The sequence below is a fragment of the Scyliorhinus torazame genome, chromosome 3 (assembly GCF_047496885.1).
Source record: "Scyliorhinus torazame isolate Kashiwa2021f chromosome 3, sScyTor2.1, whole genome shotgun sequence".
Taxonomy (NCBI): domain Eukaryota; kingdom Metazoa; phylum Chordata; class Chondrichthyes; order Carcharhiniformes; family Scyliorhinidae; genus Scyliorhinus; species Scyliorhinus torazame.
In genome coordinates, this window is record NC_092709.1 from 263,910,273 (window position 1) to 263,924,225 (window position 13,953).

Consider the following 13,953-nt stretch of genomic DNA (forward strand, 5'->3'; position numbering starts at 1 on the left):
GGGGGATATGGGACGGTTTCTGGATGGTTTGGAGTTCCCAAAGCTGGAAGAGGCAGGCATTGGAGGAGCCATCGGGACTGAGGGAGGTGATTGTTAGTATCAGGGGAATACAGTCGGGGAAGGCCCCAAGGTCAGATGGCTTTCTGGCCAAGCTTTATGAGCAATTTGCGTCTATTTCACTGACCCCAAAGAAGGGGAAGGACCACTGGAGTATGGATCCTACAGGACCAGCTCTTTGTTTAAAAATGTATGTGAAAGCACTGGCGAAGGCGTTGGCATGTAGGTTGGAGGGGTATGTGCCAGAGGTGGCCTCCAAGGACCAAACAGATTTTGTGAAGGGGAGACAGCTCTTCAGCAACATTAGGAGGCTGTTGAATGTAGTCATGACTCGATCAGGGGTGTGGGCATCAGAGGTTATTGTATTTATGGCAGCAAGAAGGCCTTTGACTGAGTAGAGTGGAAGTACCGGTTTGAAATTCTGGGTAGGTTTGGGCTGAAGTTTGTGGTGTGGGTGCATCTTTTGTATGCGCCTCCAGTGGCGTGTGCCTACAAACACAATGAGTTCAGCGTATTTTGGGTTACACGGGAACGATTAGGGATGCCCGCCGTCACCATTGTTATTTGCGCTTGAGCCCTTGGCGATGTCCCTTCAGGGCCGGCCAATGACGAGGGATTGTGAGGAGGTGCAGGAAGCACCGGGTGTCGTTGTACACAGACGACCTGCTGCTGTTCATATTGGACCCGCTGGGGAGTATGGACAGAATCATGGGCCTGCTGGAGAGGTTTGGGGCCGTCTCCATGTATAAGCTGAATGTAGGCAAGAGTGAGGTGTTCCCGGGGAATGTGGCGGCGGGCAATTTGGGGGCACTATCATTTAAGGTGGCAAGAAAGCAGTTTAGGTATTTGGGAATTCAGGTAACACGAGTGAGCCACAATGCATAGGTGGAACTTGACCGTGTTAGTGGAGGAGTTTAAGGGGGATCTCAAGAGGTGGGACACTTTGCAGTTGACGTTGCCAGGGAGGGTGCAGGTGGTAAAGATGAAAGTGCTGCCAAGGTTCCTGTTTGTCTTCCAGACCCCCTCGATCTTTCTCCCTAAGTTCTTTGGAGGGTGGAGGTACTGATCCCAGAGTTTATATGGACTGGGAAGGTACTGAAGGTGAAAAGGGCTCTGTTGCAGAGGCAGAAAGGGAGGGTTGGTGCTCCCGAAGGCGAGGCACAGGTGGTGAGGATAAAGCATAAGTGTGAGGAGGAGCTGGGGAGCAAATAGGTCGGGGACTTTGGAGTGAGGTGATGCGGCGGGTGAACTCAACCTCATCCAGCGCGAGGATAAGTTTGATTCAGTTCAAGGTAGTGCACAGGGTACATATATCTCGGGCGGGGATGACTGGGTTCTTTCAAGGGGTGACTGATGGGTGTGAGAAGTGCAGCGGGGACACAGATGTTCTGGGGCTGAGAAGCTGGAGAGCTTTTGGGAGGTGGTGTTTGGAACGTTATCCAGGATAGTGGAGTGGAGGCCAGGCCGGATTCTATGGTGGCGATCTTTGGGGTTTCGGAGGAGCTTAAGCCGCAGGACAGAAGCGGGGCGATGTAGTGGCCTTCGCCTCTCTGATTGCCTGGCCAAAGATCCTATTGAATTAGAGATTGGATCCACCACCGGGGGTGGCGGCCTGGCTGGGGTACTTATACGATTTTCTCTGGCTGTGGAAGATCAAATTTGAGTTGAGGGTCAGAAGAGGATTTCGAGGTGTTGTGGAGGCCGTTCATGACTTTATTTGAGTAGTTATTCGTCGGGGGGAGGGGGGGATTAGAAAGGGAAAACTGTACAAACTGTTAACTATGCTTTGATGGACTGTGGATTTTGTTGATATGCATGTTTGGAAAAAAAAATATATTTTAAAAAATGATGTGCACTTGCAATCCCAAGGCATACAAGGCTAGGCAAGTGCTGGAAAATGGGATTAGAATAGTTAGGTGCAGAGGCGAATCAAAGGCCAGCTTTCCTAACATCGGTCAATTGGAAAATGCTGGTATCGTACCAGGACACTTAGAAAATCAATGGTTTGGGCAACATCAACATGGTTTTGTGAAAAGGAAATAGTGTTTGACAAAATTATTAGAATTATTGGAGGATGTAACAAGTAGACGGATAAAGGGGAACCAGTAGACTTAGTATTTACAAAAGACACTTCTTTGTTGCAGTGTAGTCACTGCTGTAAATTACCGCAACTAATTTGCACTCAGCAAGCTTCCAGAAACAGCAATTTGATAATAATCAGATATTCTATTTTTCGTGATATTGTTTGTGGGATATTAGCCAGAATTCCAGGGATAGCTCCCTTGCTCCTCTTCAAAATTATGACACGATCTTTTATATCTAACCAAAGAGGTAGGTGGGGCTTCATTTTTTACGCCTCATCTGATAGTCGTGCCTCCGACAGTGAAGTGCTCTCTCAGTACTGCACTGGAGTTCAGCCTTGATTCTTGTACTCACATCCTGGAGTCGGACTTGAATACAGAACCTTGGGCCGCAGGCTATCAACTGGGCTATGGCTTACTCAAGTGTCACAGAGTACATGGTCACAAATATTCATCCAGAACTTCCATTTTGGGACCTTAAAATGCCTGGGTGGGATTCTCCGTTTTCTGGAGCGGCGCAGTCCTGCCGGTGGCGGGATTCTCCATCGCGCCAGCCAGCCAATGGGGTCCCCATTGTGGGCATACCCACGCCGTCAAGAAATCCCCAGGCATGGGTGCGCCACTGGCACAACGGAGAATTCCAACAGTGGAGAATCCAGCCCCCTGTATTTCAACTTTTATATTCCAAAGGGATATTAGTTACTTTACCTTTTAACACCAACAGTTAATCTGCTCGGGGTAGGAAATTCTGTATTTTGTTCTTAATAGGTAAAAGGGGTAAAAATAGCATCCTTGGGTAGATAGCTCTGAAAGAGTGTGTTGAGTGTGCACTTTTGGAAAATGAAACCTAATAATAATAATCGCTTGTCACAAGTAGGCTTCAAATGAAGTTACTGTGAAAAGCCCCTTGCCGCCACATTCTAGCACCTGTTCGGGGAGGCTGGTACGGGAATTGAACCCACGCTGCTGGCATTGTTCTGCATTACAAGCCCACTGTGCTAAACCAGCCCCTATTGTTCTGCAATAATTTACATCCACCAGAGAAGAGAAACTTGACTTTTGTCCAATATTTAATCCAAAGACGATATGGCCAACTGTACAAAACTCTCAGTCCGGAATTAATGTATCATTTTAGATGTTATGCTTGAGCCCCTCGTGTGGGAGTTGAACTCTGGATGTGATGGATTGATGAATTAATCCTTTCCATCTTGCAATTTCTATGACTCTTGGAAAAAGTGAACCAGCCCAAAACAGCTTCCAGAAGAGGCTTAAAGAAAGAGCGCGTCCTGGAAATTGGATAAATATTTGAAGGTGAATGTTGCAAGGCTATGTGGGGAGAAAGAAAATCAGGGAATGTGACTAATTAAAACAATTTGGTACAAGAATGATTGATCAAACGACCTTGTGCTGCACGGTTAGATTTTACGAATGTCTCCACCAGGTCTGCAGCTCACTGACTATACAAAACTAAGATACAAATATACCCCCTGTGCTGTCCATGTTATGATTTTGGAAGGTTAACAAACTTAAAGGATCAGCAATCTTCAGGAATGCAACTCAGCCCCCCTCAGGAGCGTGACCTATTGTAGCTTCTCCAATACAAGGTATGCTGTTAAATGATAGACCAGCGCAGCCCCTCAATTACTCATCTATTGTCCCGTCTTGAAATTGACTATGCAGACTAAGATAATCCCAGGTTTGAGTTCCAATCTGTGTTAATTCAGCTTGGTGGCCGCAGGGAGACATTTGTCTCTGTATCCGTGGGCTTTGATGGGACAAGTTTTTTTTTTTTTTTTTTTTTTTTTTTTTGTTATTAATTGCTTGGAATAATTTTGGTTGGAAAGTGAGAACTCTGGGGAAATTCAGCTCAGCTATTACCTTCACTCCCCTCAAAGAAACTAACTGACACAAGGTCTGCGTACAAGTCAAGGCTTTAAGGAGAGGAGAAAGTTTATTTATTAAAAGAGAACATAGTGGAAATATTCTCCTCAAAAGATACCAGGAGATTTGCATCATCTGTTTACCTCAGCCTGACGCAAAACCTTGAGTCAAAGCCCAGGTCAGATCCAATGCCAAGCAGTGGGAGTTAGGAATCTGTATCATTAATCTGTGTGCATAATATTGCACTGTACAGTTCTTGACCATTTATGGCAAATTACCTGCACATTTGCTGTGACTAAGTTACAGAAGCCGATGATCATAACCACATTTAGCTTCAAAGTCTCTTGCAGAACCATTAATCTGCATAGAAGTGAAAAGCAAACTGCACAGTGGACCTGCTGTGAGAAAAGGCTTCACCAAAATGGTATTTCAATTAGTATTTTCTAAGTTAGCAATCTATGTGGACAAAATCAAAATGAACATCTTCAAAACCAGCGTTGAAAAGGTGTGATATGGCCTTTTTAAACTCCTAGCACAGGATGCCTGGACAATAAATTTCTTAATATCAATCTATTAAAATCCAAAAGCAAGATCAGACAGAAATAGTGGATGTGATCTTTCTGGTTCAAAAGTGGTTAATGGATGAAGTACTTTTGCCCTGGGTGGCATCACGATTTTGGTATTTTTGCAGCTGCACCCATGCACAGGAGTGAATTCCATCATTCTTTTGACTTGTGTTTTGTAGTGGTGACGGACCTTTTGGTAATCAATAGGTAAAGCATTCCATTGCAGCATACCCAGTATTTGCGCAGTTCTAGAAGCCACATTTCTATGGTTGGACCAGCTGAGCTTCTAGTTAATGGGGATTCCTCAGGATGGTGGAGATTGTAATTTACCAAACATTTCAGGGAGCCGATCTGAAAATTTGCAGATGACATGGATCTGTAAATTTAAGAAAGTGATTACACACAGCTGGTGAAATGAGAGGAGTATGAAGTGATATTTTAGTAGGAAGAATGAGAGACAACACAAATTAATTGGCACAGGGGGTACAAGAACAGAAACCTACTTTTGTATTTAACATAGACAATGGGGGTGTCACCTACTTTCAGGAAGGCCTGTGCAGCAAGTGCCGATCAGGCAATTAATTGGGCAACATTAGGCATTCCCCAGGATCAATGACCCTGGGAGCAGAAATCTCACCCTTGTGCCCTTCCCCACCCCGGGAGAGCTCCCGGCCAAAGGCTTTGGCTGGGAGCTTTGCATTGCTTGCGTATATTAACTTTTAGAAGACGTTTAATAAGTGGGCCTTGGTACAAAAATTCAGGGTGTATGGTATAACATACCAAGATGGATAGGCAAGGCAGAGTTCTAGTAAATGTCTATTATCAATGAGATGACTAGGGTTTGACCTTGACTTATGACATTGAAATTAAAACGGTGCACATGAATATCTTCTATTAAGATCCATATGTTGGCTTCCAGGTGCGGCGATGACCAGCTAGGTCGCACGTTTCGGCACCTCCCGTTTTAACGGACTTTTGTGCTCTTATCGGGAGCCCAAAAGAGCCCCCCAACCCGGTTGATCACGTGGAACGTGAGAGGGTTGAATGGGCCGATTAAGAGGGCAAGGGTATTTGCGCACCTAAAGAAGCGAAAGGCAGACGTGGTCATGCTTCAGGAGACGCACCTGAAACTGGCGGATCAGGTCAGATTAAGAAAAGGATGGGTGGGACAGGTATTCCACTCTGGCTTGGATGCAAAAAAGAGGGGTGGCAATACTGGTGGGGAAACGGGTATCGTTTGAGGCGAAGACCATAGTGGTGGACAGTGGGGGTAGATACGTGATGGTGAGTGGCAGATTGCAAGGTGAGGCGGTGGTGCTGGTGAACGTATATGCCCCGAACTGGGATGATGCAAACTTTATGAAGCATATGTTGGGGCGCATCCCGGACCTGGAGATGGGAGAGTTGGTGATTGGGGGGGGGGGGGGGGGGGGGGGGGAGTACTTCAACACTGTGCTGGACCCAGGGCTGGACCGGTCCAGATCTAGGACTGGAGATGGCGTCCTGTAGGGGAACTAGCTTAAAAGGACTGGCGACGGCGCCGTTACAATTCTCCCTGAAAAAATACACCACAAACCCAATGATGGTGGCAACTCTGAAAATTTGGGGGCAGTGGAGACGACATAAGGGAGTGACTGGTGCCTCAGTGTGGTCCCCGATAAGGAACAACCATAGGTTGGTCCCGGGAAGGATAGATGGGGGATTTAAATCTTGGCAGCGAGTAGGAATTGCGAAATTGAAGGACTTGTGCTTAGGCGGTACGTTCGCGAGTCTGGGAGCACTGACAGAAAAATATGGGTTGCCACCTGGGAATGCATTTCGCTATATGCAAGTGAGGGCATTTGTGAGGCAACAGGTGAGGGAATTTCCGCAGCTCCCGGCGCAAGGGATCCAAGACAGTGATTTTGGGGGCATGGGTTGGTGATGGTAAAGTGTCTGATATATACAGGGAAATGAGAGACGAGGGGGAGACGATGGTAGAGGAGCTGAAGGGAAAATGGAAGGAGGAGCTGGGGGAAGAGATTGAGAAGGGGCTGTGGGCAGATGGCCTAAGTAGGGTAAACTCTTCGTCCTCGTGTGCCAGGCTCAGCCTGATCCAATTCAAGGTTCTACACAGGGCGCACATGACGGGAGCAAGGCTGAGTAGATTTTTTGGGGTGGAGGATAGGTGTGGGAGGTGCGCAGGAAGCCCGGCGAACCACACCCCCATGTTTTGGTCATGTCCGGTATTGCATGGGTCTGGGTGGGTGTGGCAAAAGTGATCTCGAAGGTGGTGGGGGTCCGGGTCAAACCAAGCTGGGGGTTGGCTATATTTGGAGTTGCAGATGAGCCGGGAGTGCAGGAGGCGAGAGAGGCCGATGTTTTGGCCTTTGCGTCCCTAGTAGCCCGGCGAAGGATTCTACTTGTGTGGAAAGAAGCTAAGCCCCCGGGTGTGGAGGCCTGGATAAACGACATGGCAGGGTTTATAAAACTGGAGCGGATAAAATATGCACTAAGAGGTTCGGCTCAAGGGTTCACCAGGCGGTGGCAACCGTTCCTCGACTATCTCGCAGAGCGATAAGGGAAAATAGGAAAGACAGCAGCAGCAACCCAGGGGGGAGGGAGGAGGGCTCATTTGGGTCTTCAGGGGTTCTGTGTGTTTATATATTGGTTATTTATATTAGATGTTACGAAGTTACTATTTCTGTTGCTTCTTATTTTGTTGTTGGCAGTTGCCGTTAGTTAGCAAATTATTTATTTAAAAAACAATCAATGTATATATTATTACAAAGTTGTAAAATGGGAAATTTTTGTTTGATCGAAAAACTTTAATAAAATATATTTAATAAAAAAAGATCCATATGTTCTATCTAATGCAGTCGGAGAGGAATCTGTTGTAGTCCAATATACTTCAAATGGAATAAATTACAAGCATACTTCAATGGAAGGAAATCCATTTTACAATTACAGTAGGTACCTTGATTTTATGTAGACTCTAGCACTATAATGTACCCAGTACGGTGTACCTAGGGGATTCACTCAAAAGAAGTAAAATGGGAGCACAGTGGTTAGCACTGTTGTTTCACAGCGCCATTTATTTTCTAAATGGGAAATGCTTAGGAAATCAGAAGCACAAAAGGACTTGGGAGTCCTTGTTCATGATTCTCTTAACTGCCGACTGAACCTGCACATTAACCTTAAGAAGGTAAATGCAATGTTAGCATTCACGTCACGAAGGCTAGAATACAAGACCAGCGAAGTACTTCTGAGGCTGTATAAGGCTCTAGTCAGACCCCATTTGGAGTATTGGGAGCGGTTTTGGGCCCCGTATCGAATGAAGGATGTGCTGGTCTTGGAAAGGGTCCAGAAGAGGTTCACAAGAATGGTCCCTGGAATGAAGCACTTGTCATATGAGGAACGGTTGAGGACTCTGGGTCTGTACTCGTTGGATTTAGAAGGTTGAGGGGGGGATCTTATTGAAACTTACAGGATACTGCAAGGCCTGGATAGAGTGGATGTGGAGAGGATGTTTCCACTTGTAGGAAAAACTAGAACCAGAGGACACCATCATAGACTAAAGGGACGATCCTTTAAAACAGAAATGAGAAGGAATTTCTTCAGCCAGAGGGTGGTGAATCTGTGGAACTCTTTGCCGCAGAAGGTTGTGGAGGCCAAATCACCGAGTGTCTTTATGACAAAGATAGATAGGTTCTTGATAAGGGGATCAGAGGTTATGGGGAGAAAAGGTTCTTGATAAGGGGATCAGAGGTTATGGGGAGAAGGCAGGAGAACGGGGATGAAAAAATATCAGCCATGATTGAATGGCGGATCTGACTCAATGGGCCGAGTGGCTAATTCTGCTCCTATGTCTTATGGTCTTATGACCAGGGTCCCAGGTTTGATTCTGGCTTGGGTCACTGTCTGTGCGGAGTCTGCACGCTCCCCTCGTGTCTGCGTGGGTCCACAAGTCCCGAAAGACGTGCTTGTTAGGTAGTTTGGACATTCTGAATTCTCACTGTGTACTCGAACAGGCTCTGGAGTGTGGCGACTAGGTGATTTTCACAGTAACTTCATTGCAGTGTTAATGTAAGCGTACTTGTGACAATAAAGATTAGCAAAATGGAAAGTTGAAATTGCACAAAGTCCAAGGCATAGTGAAAACCAACTTTATTAACCAAATAAATTGTAAAATAAAAACATACATAGCCATCCAAATTGTCTTGGAAAGTTGGTATTCATCAAATGTTATTTGAAGCATATTGTATCAAAATAGTGATATTTAAAGGCAATGGAGAGTAAGTAACAAGTTATATTTGCAAGATAAATGTGAACATGAGGCAGTTCTGCAAAACAGGAATAGACTCTGCATTTGAAGAATTCTAGAGAGACCTAATGTGTGTTTCCAGTAACAAATAATAGTATTTGATAGAAACATTACACACAATTGCCTAAAATTCCCATTAATGCAACATGTAAACTTAATTACAAAAACAAATTTCTGACAGGAAAGGTGTGCACAACTGTCAAGTGCATTTATAGGTCTATGTTATTGCGATTAAGAAGTTCACTTATTTAAATTACAAATACAAGCATTTGAATGTGTTGTGCCAAAACAAGAGGTTGTGAAGGTTTACGCAAGAGGAGGCCAAGAACCCAAAGCTAGTTGAATGAAAGTAATTAAATGCAGAAGCATGTACTTTTTTTTGTCAAAACTGTTAAACATGCTGCACTGAGCTTGCAATTCCGTATTCTGGTTGTTAAATATTACTGTCTGGCATTAATTCCGTTTTAGGCAACACCTTACCATATCTTCAAAACAAAATAAATTTGTGGAGCACACCACACTCTGAACTTGGAACTCTCTTTCATAAAAAGATATTCCAATCTTTACTGGAAACACAGCAATTTTAAAGGTCAAAAGCAGATTAAACAAGCACCGTCTGATTGTAAGGCATCTGGCTGAAATACTGTCTTATTCATGTACATCTGGTTAAAAATAGAAAGATAGAGAGCAACATTAATTTCCCCCATAACACAGCATTTCTGACCTGATTTAAGGCAACACTACTATAATAGGGAGTATTTTTCCATTATGGAATTATGATATGTATCGTTTAGTCACTCTGGAGTATAGAAATCATGAATGTGACATTGTTTAGGTTGTCCCATTTATTAAATCCGGATTCACATGGTCTTCACACCATTCACTATTGGGACGCACAGTTCTTGCGCAACATCTTTGGAATAATCAAATATGCCTTTTCACGCCATAAACTTAAAAAATATATCATACATAGGCTTTACAGCACATTTGTATCAATACTGCAACCGTACATTTTGTTTCTCATACCAGTGCATACGCACATGCAGACATTAATCACTCCGTTCTGTACTTAAGAGCAAATATAACATGTTAAACATGATTCAACATGTGCAGAACGATTATTTATAGGATGCAGAAAAACATAGCAAGTGGATCGCCTATTGCACCGTAACCATACAGATTGCAAAATTACAAAAGAAACTATTGCATGAACACTTAAAAGTAAATCTGGCCAAACATTCATTGATCTGGATCAGATCTTTAGTTGTTTGTTTGCTAAACTAGATGCCTGGCCAAGACCAGCTGTTAGCTTTTTTTTAGGTAGGTTGCAGTTAATTATCCTCTTTGTCACAAAGTTCTGAAGGAAGGAATTTGTACTGTTGCTGCCGAATTTGCGCTAGCTTCTTACGGGCATCTTCAAGTTCTCTCTCTTTTCGCAGCATTTCTTCCTGGGCTGCAATGATCTGTTAAAGAAAGGAGCAGGTATAATTCCTTAAGGTAACTAGAACTAGTCATAGCAACTTCCTACACAGATGCAATTTTTAATTACTCACTCTCAGAAGGTGGGTGTCACTGGCAAGGTTGGCATTTACCATCCATCTTGCTTTTAATGTGGTGACACAAAATAGATGTTGCTATGTCACTTCAATGGGCAGTTGAATCAGTCAAAAATGTTGGTGCAACACTAGTCATATATGGGATTCATTGGGAAAGGAGACCAGGGCAGGATTCTCTGGTCACCCAGCTGCATGTTTTTTAGCGGTGCTATAGACCAGTGAGCCTAACGTCTGTAGTAGGGACGTTGCTGGAGTCCATTATCAAGGATTTCATAGCACAGCATTCGGAAAACAGTGGTATAATCTGACAAAGTCAGCATGGATTTACGAAAGGAAAATAATGTTTGACAAATCTACTAGAATTCTTTGAAGATGTAACAAGTAGTGTTGACCAGGGAGAACCGGTGGATGTGATTTATTTAGACTTTCAGAAGGTTTTCAACAGGGTCTCACATAGCAGATCATTATGTAAAGTCATTGAAAAAAAAAATTTGGAGTACCCAATTATATTTTTCCAATTAAGGGGCAATTTAGTGTGGCCAATCCACCTACCCTGCACATCTTTGGGTTGTGGGGGATGCGACCCACGCAGGCACGTGAAGAATGTGCAAACTCCAGGTGGACAGTGACCAAGCCCACGATCGAACCTGGGTCCTCGACAGTGAGAATTTGTAAAGTTAAAGTGCGTGGGATTACAGGTGGTGGCTTGAGATGGATAAAAGCAGACAAGAAGCAAAAAATTGGAATAAGACTTTTTCTGATCGGTAGGCAGTGACTAATGGGGTACCGCAGGGATCTGTGCTAGGACCCCAACTGTTCACATTATATATTAATTATTTGGACGGGGGGACTAAATGTATTATCTCCAAATTTGCAGATGATACAAAGTTGGGTGGGAGGGTGAGCTGTGAGGTGGATGCAGAGATGTTTCAGCGGTATTTGGACAGGCTGAGTGAGTGGGCACGTGCATGGCAGATGCAATACAACGTGGATAAATGTGAGGTTATCCGCTTCTGTAGCAAAAATAGGAAGGTAGATTATTATTTGAATGGGTGTAAATTAAGAGAGGTGGTACTCAGCGAGACCTTGGTGTCCTCTTATCAGTCGCTGAAAGTAATCGAGTAGGTACGACAGACAGCAAAAGCAGCAAATTATATGTTGGCCTACATAACGAGAGGATTGGAGTACAAGAATAGAAATTACTGCAATTGTACAGGGCATTGGTGAGGCCACACTTGGAGTATGGTGTGCAGTTTTGGTGTCCTTATTTGAGGAAGGATGTTGTTGCTAGGGACGGAGTGCAGCTGAGGTTTGCCAGGCTGATTCCTGGGATGGCGGGACTGTCATCCGAGGAGAGACTAAGTCGGTTCAGATTATATTCATTGGAGTTTAGAAGAATGAAAGGGGATCTCATAGAAACTTACAACAATCTAACAGAATTAGACAGGGTAGATTCAGAAAGAATGTTCCAATGATGGGGGAGTCCAGAACTAGGGGTCATAGTTTGAGGATAAGGGGATAAATCTTTTAGAACTGAGGGGAGGAGAACTTTTTACACCCAGAGAGTGGTGAATCGGTGGAATTCACTCCCACAGAAAGTAGTTGAGGCCAAAACGGTGTGTAATTTCAAGAAGGAATTAGATCCAGCTTTTGGGGCTAAAGGGATATGGGGGAAAGGCAGGATTAGGGTATAGAATTTGATGATCAGCCATGATCATAATGAATGGCAGAGCAGGCTCGGAGGGCCGAATGGCCTCCTTCTGCTTCTACTTTGTGTCAGTGCACTGTTCGCTGGTGGTGGGATTTTCTCTTCCCACTGCTCGTCAATGCAATTTCTCATTGAAGCCATCCCATGCCGCCAGGAAACCCACGGATCCCAACGGCCAGAGAATTCTGGCCCAGATTTCCTTTCCTAAAGGACATTGATGAACCAGTTGCGGTTTTCCGACAGACCGACAGCTTAATGGCCAATTTGTTCTTTCAAACTCTCATGATGGAATTTAAATGAGTGACCGTTGGATTTTACTGGTCCAGTAACATAATTACTGCCACACTCCACTCAATCCATTGACTTACCTGCGCAATGCCACCAACCATCTTACTCTTGACAACAACATTCTCCTCTTCTTGATCATTGAATGCTGCAGCCTTCTGTGCAGCCTTTACGAGGTTGTCAGATGCTCTTTTCACAGCATTTCCTGCAGTCTACAAAAAAGTACAATTTAAGTAATGGTTCAAAATGAAAATGCTAGCATTAGAGCTTGTCTGTACGCTGGGGAATCATTGAAACAACTTCCACCTACTGGAGTTCCACAATAAAGCCTTCTTCCTGAATACTAAATGCAATTGCTTGAAATAAACAGCTGCAATAAAACCACTGGGAATGCAATGTTATAAAAGATTACAAGATGATCAGAGGATTGGATAGGGTGGACAATGAGAGCCTTTTTCCTCGGATGGTGATGTCTAGCACGAGGGGACATACCTTTAAATTGAGGGGAGATAGATATAGGACAGATGTCAGAGGTAGGTTCTTTACTCAGAGTAGTAAGGGCGTGGAATGCCCTGCCTGCAACAGTAGTGGACTCGCCAACACTAAGGGCATTCAAATGGTCATTGGATAGACATATGGACGATAAGGGAATAGTGTAGATGGGCTTTAGAGTGGTTTCACAGGTCGGCGCAACATCGAGGGCTGAAGGGCCTGTACTGCGCTGTCATGTTCTATGTTCTATGTACCTCTGGTCGTCTCAATTATTCTAGAAATGACCAGGTTCAAAAAATTAAATGCCAAATTAAGCATTATTACAGAAAAGGTTAAATTGCACTGATTCTTATGGAAGTGAATTGATAAAAGGGACGTTGTGATAGTATTACAGGTGAATCAACCCACAAAGACACTGCATTAGATGACAAAAGGAGATGTAATTTTTGCAGGTTCTTCCGCTCACCCAGCTTCAAGTACAATTTCAGTATTTTTGCTGCTTTTCCTCCAAATTCAGGATGAGTGTGTATTGTCACAGTACAACCTGTTACTTCACAGGCCTTGTGGTAATTGTTCAGTAGCCTGTGCAAAATTCTCCAAAACTAAACCAGATTTAGGATTTGAAGAGCTGAAAATTTCCAGTCCTTGATAGCATCATGTGAAACATCATAATTTGAAATCGCTCGCAGTTTGGGACACTCTGAACTTCTCTACCTTCCTGTCTTGCAACAGGCGACAACTTAATTTTTAAAAAAAATTACGGGAAAGAGCAATTTGACAAGGAAATATTCAATGAATGGCAGCACACTGGGAAGTCCTGAGGAACAAAGAAACCGTGGCATGTTTGTAAATGGATCTCTTAAGAAGTAAGGGCAGGTTAATAGGCTGGTGAAAAAGGCATATGGTACAATTGCCTTTATCAATCGTGGCATAGATTACAAAAGCAAGGAAGTCATGTTGAAGTTATACAGAACATTGGTGAGGCCACAGCTGGAGTTGTGTGTGCAGTTCTGGTCGCCAGGAA

General features: G+C 44.0%; 1 protein-coding gene across 1 annotated transcript in view; it reads right to left on the reverse strand.

Annotated features, from left to right (window-relative positions):
* Positions 1-8,714: 8,714 nt before the first annotated feature.
* Positions 8,715-13,953, reverse strand: part of LOC140409092 (talin-1) — a 359,042-nt gene continuing 353,803 nt past the window's right edge. Inside the window, exons 58-59 of the mRNA XM_072497200.1 lie at positions 12,521-12,649; positions 8,715-10,351 (exon numbers count right to left, since the gene is read on the reverse strand). Coding sequence (XP_072353301.1) covers positions 10,220-10,351; positions 12,521-12,649 — 261 coding nt within the window. The 3' untranslated portion in view covers positions 8,715-10,219. The remainder of the gene's footprint in view (positions 10,352-12,520; positions 12,650-13,953) is intronic.